At 49.1% G+C, this 7091-nt stretch overlaps 1 protein-coding gene across 1 annotated transcript; it reads left to right on the top strand.

Annotated features, from left to right (window-relative positions):
• Positions 1-479: 479 nt before the first annotated feature.
• On the top strand, positions 480-6239 carry LOC141077344 (uncharacterized). Its single transcript, XM_073564226.1, has 3 exons — positions 480-512; positions 3459-3578; positions 4823-6239. Exons 1-3 carry the CDS (start codon positions 480-482, stop codon positions 6032-6034), a joined length of 1365 nt encoding a protein of 454 aa, XP_073420327.1. The 3' UTR covers positions 6035-6239.
• The last annotated feature ends 852 nt before the right edge of the window (positions 6240-7091 follow it).

Here is a 7091-nt window from a genome sequence, read left to right as displayed (position 1 = left end):
ATGCTTACCCCAATTGGTCGCTTGCACGCTGCCATGGTCAACTCATGACTCCATTTCCTGCCCTGTTTCCCTGTTTCTTTCTGAATAAACTTTTATATGTTTCATACATCTTCAGTTGTTCGGATTTTTTTGATCGCTTGTTTTTCTCTGTGATTTAATCCATTTTGCGATTATCCTTGTATAGATATCCTTTATTTTAATCCCATTTTTTCACATTTTTAGTAAAGGATTGTTATATTTATATTTATTTGAATGGGATTGTTATCCTTACTATGGTTTTGTATCTACTATGTGTAATTTTTTGTAGATTGACTTATGATGAAATATGTCTGATACGTATCTGATGATACGATTCATTTCTGCTTTTTTTGTAACATGCAGTGGATATTCATATGTTACCATCGTTATTCTTGCAGCATATATCACAAAATCTTAATGTCCCATTTAAAATTCGATTTTTGCGCTAATGCACTCTACTCATGCCTCATATGATCTACATGGTGTCTCACGAAGTGAGCGCATGCGTGCCTTCTCCGGGCGTCCAGCACTGGGCCTCTTCTTGTCTCTGTAGTCCGATGCAACTGCATGGTTTGTGGGCAGGCGCTGGCCACCCCATGTGATTGCATCGGGCTGACAAACAACTTTGGGACGTTGCGGTACTGTCGCGCATGCGCTGCACTCAACATCGTTAATGGCTCCTGCCGACAACATGATTGAAGGAGCCGGATATATATGGAGGAGCACATGAGACATTATGCAAGCCCCCTCAAGAAGCAATAGTCAGCGAAACTTGCATTGGGGACAGCGGGCTGGTGCGCTACTACAACCATACGAATGAATGCAAAAAACCACAAATTGAAAATACCAATGCCACAATACTACCAAATAGGTAACAGGTATACTCCTGTAACAATAATTGAAAACACCAAAGAAAGAAGGAGCAATAAAAACCTCTGTTTAATAAAAATAAAGCATTTTTATTAATTCGATTATTAAAAATCTTTTTATAAAAATTACATCTTATAGACAAATTGTAGGACATAGACCGAAACAAATCTGAGGCTACAATATAATGTGTATAGGGACCTGGTAAAAAGGCCTCCCAATTTTTATATCCAAGCCATAAATTTTATTTTTATTTACTAAGATATATACACTCACTGGCCACTTTATTAGGTACACCATGCTAGTAAGGGGTTGGACCCCCTTTTGCCTTCAGAACTGCCTCAATTCTTCGTGGCAGAGATTCAACAAGGTGCTGGAAGCATTCCTTAGAGATTTTGGACCATATTGACATGATGGCATCACACAGTTGGCGCAGATTTGTCGGCTGCACATCCCTGATGCGAATCTCCCGTTCCACCACATCCCAAAGATGCTCTATTGGATTGAGATCTGGTGACTGAGGAGGCCATTTGAGTACAGTAAACTCATTGTCATGTTCAAGAAACCAATCTGAGATGATTCGAGCTTTATGACATGGCGCATTATCCTGCTGAAAGTAGCCATCAGATGTTGGGTACATTGTGGTCATAAAGGGATGGACATGGTCAGCAACAATACTCAGGTAGGCTGTGGCGTTGCAACGATGCTCAATTGGTACCAAGGGGCCCAAAGAGTGCCCAGAAAAAATTCCCCACACCATGACACCACCACCACCAGCCTGAACCGTTGATACAAGGCAGGATGGATCCATGCTTTCATGTTGTTTACGCCAAATTCTGACCCTACCATCCGAATGTCGCAGCAGAAATCGAGACTCATCAGACCAGGCAACGTTTTTCCAATCTTCTACTGTCCAATTTCGATGAGCTTGTGCAAATTGTAGCCTCAGTTTCCTGTTCTTAGCTGAGAGGAGTGGTACCCAGTGTGGTCTTCTGCTGCTGTAGCCCATCTGCCTCAAAGTTCGACGCACTGTGCGTTCAGAGATGCTCTTCTGCCTACTTTGGTTGTAACGGGTGGCAATTTGAGTCACTGTTGCCTTTCTATCAGCTCGAACCAGTCTGCCCATTCTCCTCTGACCTCTGGCATCAACATGGCATTTCCGGCCACAGAACTGCCGCTCACTGGATTTTTTTTCTTTTTCGGACCATTCTCTGTAAACCCTAGAGATGGTTGTGCGTGAAAATCCCAGTAGATCAGCAGTTTCTGAAATTCTCAGACCAGCCCTTCTGGCACCAACAATCATGCCACGTTCAAAGGCACTCAAATCACCTTTCTTCCCCATACTGATGCTCGGTTTGAACTGCAGGAGATTGTCTTGACCATGTCTACATGCCTAAATGCACTGAGTTGCCGCCATGTGATTGGCTGATTAGAAATTAAGTCTTAACACACAGTTGGACAGGTGTACCTAATAAAGTGGCCAGTGAGTGTATATCTATGACTATAGCACCAAGTATACTCTCAAATATATTATGTCCTGCACAAATAGAGTAGCAAACAAGAGTATATACTCATCAAAGCGTCAATAGATTGAAGCCAGGATATACTGTATATAAAAAAGTGTAAAGGGGTCATACCACAATAAGTCCGCTGTGCCGTCAGATAACGCAGCCTCAACGCGCGTTTCGCATGGGCTTCCTCACGGTGGCTCAGTGGTTAGGACAACATCTGCAACATCTGCAAGGAGTTTGTATGTTCTCCCCGTGTTTGCGTGGGTTTCCTCCAGGTACTCCGGTTTCCTCCCACATTATAAAGACAAACAGTGATTATAATGTGTGCAAACTGTAAAGCGCTGCGGAATATGTTAGCGCTATATAAAAAAATAAAGATTTATATATAATCCATGCTGTGCCCTCCCAAGGAAAGCTCATCACAACTTATTGGAAACATTTACATGGATTTTCCTTTATAAATGTTTTTTATTATGTATACCTCTTGTGACATGTAAAGCACCATGGAATAAATGGGGCTATAATAATAATAATTGGGTACAATTGCAAAGTGCACATAAAAGCAAGCAACTTTGTAATTTACCTTTTTATTAAAATTGCAATAACCTAATTAAGGAGCAGTAGTCCATCAAAGGTGTTAGGATCCTCGGCAAGTAGCGCAGGTCTTTTATGGCTTTTGCAATAGAGCTTGCAAGCGCTGCTCTGAAGATAACCAGATCACTGGATTCAGCCAGCTTCATTGTCCCTGCGCTCACAATGCTTCAGAGCCAAAGCTAGCTCTGCTGGCAACAGTGGACAGTTTGGGCCAACTGTGCGGCTATGTTGCTGGTCTGTCTTGTCGGTCATTCAGGAACGCCCCCTGGCAAGCAAGAAGCCATTAGGTTGGTTAGTGGTAGCCCTACAAAACTCATAATGAAAATAACCCTGTAATGTGATGCTGGGGACAGAAGTAGTGGTAGGGAAATGCATACTTATTTGTGTAGGGTGTTATTTTGCCAAACAAAAAAGTCAAATTTTTACTGGAAGAAAATATGGTCTCTAAACTGTTTCTCTTGTTGGCAGGAAGGTGTGGAGGTCAGAGTGGCTCGGATATTTAATACATTTGGGCCACGTATGCACATGAATGATGGAAGAGTTGTCAGTAACTTCGTACTGCAAGCACTACAGGGAGAGCCGTTAACTGTAAGTACCACATGGCATATAGTACTGGTCTAAATGACCTCTAATGGGTTTCTTGTAATTGAAGGATGGTGTAAATCTCCTGTCCGTTACCCACCTACACACGTTCTATTTTCTGCATCAAACCTTTTAGTGGTATTATAGGAAAGAAACTGGTCTCTATACCGAACTTAATGGAATGAATGAAGATGAATCAACTTCATTAAAGAACTTTTAATATGGTAAGAGAATTTGCATCACTAGCAAATAAAATTGACCAATGTTATAATGCCATGTTTTATGTAAGGCATCTGAAACTTTAAGGCTGTGTGCACACACTGCGGATTCTGCTGCGGTACCGCAGAGGATTTGGCCGCTGCGGACCCGCAGCAGTTTTAGCTGCGGTGTACAGTACCATTCAAATGAATGGAAAAAAAAAAACGCTGTGTAGACGGTGCGGATTTTTCCGCGCGGTTTTCCTGCAGTTTTGAAACCGCAGAAAGAATTGACATGTCAATTCTTTCTGTTGAATCCGCGGCGGTTTCCTATCTCCACCATTGTGGAGATGGTGAAACCGCAGGGCAAAACCGCAGGCTAATCCGCAGATATCTGCAGATTTTGCAAAATCCGGATTCTGCAGCGTGTGCACACAGCCTTAGGGTCCAGGAGTATGACATAATGGCTTCCTCATGATATTTGTATGATTATTGTACACATTATGAGCCGTCCGCGACCTCGTCCTCCTTGGCTTCCACTCTGTGACCTCTGCGACCTCTAGCTCCTCATCCGCTGCGTGACCTCTAGCTCCTCGTCTGCTCCGCAACCTCTAGCTCCTCGTCTGCTCCGCGACCTCCTGCTCCTCATCCGCTCCTCCACCTCATGCTCCTTGTCCGCTCCTCCACCTCATCCTCCTTGTCCGCTCCGCCACCTCGTCTTCATCTGCTCCGCCACCTCGTCTTTAGCCGCTCCGTCACCTCGTCCTCATCCGCTCTGCCACCTCATCCTTCTCATCCGCTCCTCCACCTCATCCTCCTCTGCCTTGTCCGCCTGGTCCGCTCCTCTACCTTATCCGCCTGGTCCGCTCTGCCACCTCATCCTCCTAGTCTTCCCCGCCAACTTGTACTCGCACTCTTCGTTGTCTGCTCTGCCACCTTGTCCACCTCGTCCTCACGCTCCGCCACCTCGTCCTCACACTCTGCCACCTTGTCCACCTGGTCCGCTCTGACACTTCGTCCTCGTGCTCCGTCATCTCATCCTTGCGCTCCTAGTCCTCGTCCATTCCACCACCTCGTCCTCGCTCTCAGGCACCTTGTCCTCGCACTCAGTCACCTTATCCTCCATCACCTGATCCTCGCGCTCTGCCACTTTGTCCTCGTGTTCTGCAACCTTGTCCTCACGCTCCGCCAATTTGTCTGCTCCGCCACCTTGTCCTCACGCTCCTTCATTGTCCTCGTGCTAGGTCACCTCATCCAGCATCACCTCGTCCTTGCGCTTCGCCACCTGGTCCTCACGTTCCGCCACCTGGGCCTCATGTTCCGCCACCTGGTCCTCGCCCTCTGCCACCTGGTCCTCGAGTTCTGACACCCAGTTCTCACCCTCTGCCACCTGGCCCTCGCGTTCCGCCTCTTGGTCCTCGCACTCCGCCATCTGGTCTTTGTGCTTCGACTCCTCGTTCTCACGCTCCGTACCCATATCCTCGCGTTCTGTTACCTCGTCCCAGTGCTCCGTCACCTCATGCTAGTGCTCCGTCACCTCGTCCTCGCGTTCCGCCAACTCATCTTTGCGCTACGCTACCTTTTCCTTGCTCTCCTTGTACTCGTTTTCTCGCTTCTCCACCTGGTCCTCTCGCTCCGCTCCTTCCTCACGCTCCGTTACCTCGGCCTCGCGCTCCGTTACCTCGTCCTCGTGCTCCATCACCTCGCCCTCACGCTCCGTCACCTTGTCCTCTCACACTACTTTACCTCATCCTCGCTCTCAGTCACCTCGTCCTCCATTACCTTGTCGTAGAGCTCTGTCTCCTCGTCCTCGCGCTCCGTCACCTCGTCCTCGCTCTCTGTCGCCTCGTCCTTACACTTTGTCAGCTCCTTCCTCGTGCCTCGTCACCTCGTCCTCACGCTCCGTCACATCGTCCTCTCATACTCTATTACCCGCTCCCTCACCTCGTCCTCACTTTCCGTCACCTCATCCTCGCTCTCTGTCACCTCGTCCTCACGCTCTGTCACCTCGTCCTTACGCTTCGTCACCTCGTCCTCACACTCCGTCACCTCGTCCTTGCGCTCCGTCACCTCGTCCTCGCTCTCCGTCACCTCATCCTCGCTCTCCGTCACCTCGTCCATACGCTCCGTCACCTCGTCCTTAAGCTTCGTCAACTCGTCCTCACGCTCCGTCACCTTGTCCTCGCACTCCATCACCTCGTCCTCTCACGCTCCGTTACCTCGTCCTTGCTCTCAGTCACCTCGTACTCCATTACCTTGTCGTAGAGCTCTGCAACCTCGTCCTCACGCTCCGTCACCTCGTCCTTTCACGCTCCGTTACCTCGTCCTTGCTCTCAGTCACCTCGTACTCCATTACCTTGTCGTAGAGCTCTGTCACCTCATCCTCACGCTCCGTCACATCGTCCTCTCATACTCTATTACCCGCTCCCTCACCTCGTCCTCGCTTTCCGTCACCTCATCCTCGCTCTCTGTCACCTCGTCCTCACGCTCTGTCACCTCGTCCTTACGCTTCGTCACCTCGTTCTCACGCTCCGTCACCTCGTCCTCACTCTCCGTCACCTCATCCTCGCTCTCCGTCACCTCGTCCATACGCTCCATCACCTCGTCCTTACGCTTTGTCAACTCGTCCTCGCGCTCCGTCACCTTGTCCTCGCGCTCCATCACCTTGTCCTCTCACTTTCCGTTACCTCGTCCTTGCTCTCAGTCACCTCGTACTCCATTACCTTGTCGTAGAGCTCTGTCACCTCGTCCTCACGCTCCGTCACCTCGTCCTCTCACGCTCCGTTACCTCGTCCTTGCTCTCAGTCACCTCGTACTCCATTACCTTGTCGTAGAGCTCTGTCTTCTCGTCCTCGCGCTCCGTCACCTCGTCCTCGCTCTGTCGCCTCGTCCTTACGCTTTGTCAGCTCGTCCTCGTGCCTCGTTACCTCGTCCTCACGCTCTGTCATATCGTCCTCTCATACTCTATTACCCGCTCCCTCACCTCGTCCTCGCTTTCCGTCACCTCCTCCTCGCTCTCTGTCACCTCGTCCTCACGCTCTGTCACCTCGTCCTCGCACTCCGTCACCTCGTCCTTGCGCTCCGTCAACTCATCCTTGCTCTCCGTCACCCCGTCCTCGTGCTCCATCACCTCGTCCTCGCTCTCCGTCACATCATCCTCGCTTTCCGTCACCTCGTCCATGCCCTCCGTCACCTCGTCCTTACGTTTCATCACCTCGTCCTCGCGCTCCATCACCTTTTCCTCGCGCTCCATCACCTCGTCCTCTCACGCTCCGTTACCTCGTCCTTGCTCTCAGTCACCTCGTACTCCATTACCTTGTCG

The sequence above is a fragment of the Dendrobates tinctorius genome, unplaced genomic scaffold (genome assembly GCF_039654945.1).
Source record: "Dendrobates tinctorius isolate UK_male_01 unplaced genomic scaffold, ASM3965494v1 ptg000437l, whole genome shotgun sequence".
NCBI classification, from domain to species: domain Eukaryota; kingdom Metazoa; phylum Chordata; class Amphibia; order Anura; family Dendrobatidae; genus Dendrobates; species Dendrobates tinctorius.
The sequence above is the reverse complement of the archived record's forward strand: the minus strand, read 5'-3'. Positions and strand labels throughout refer to the sequence as shown.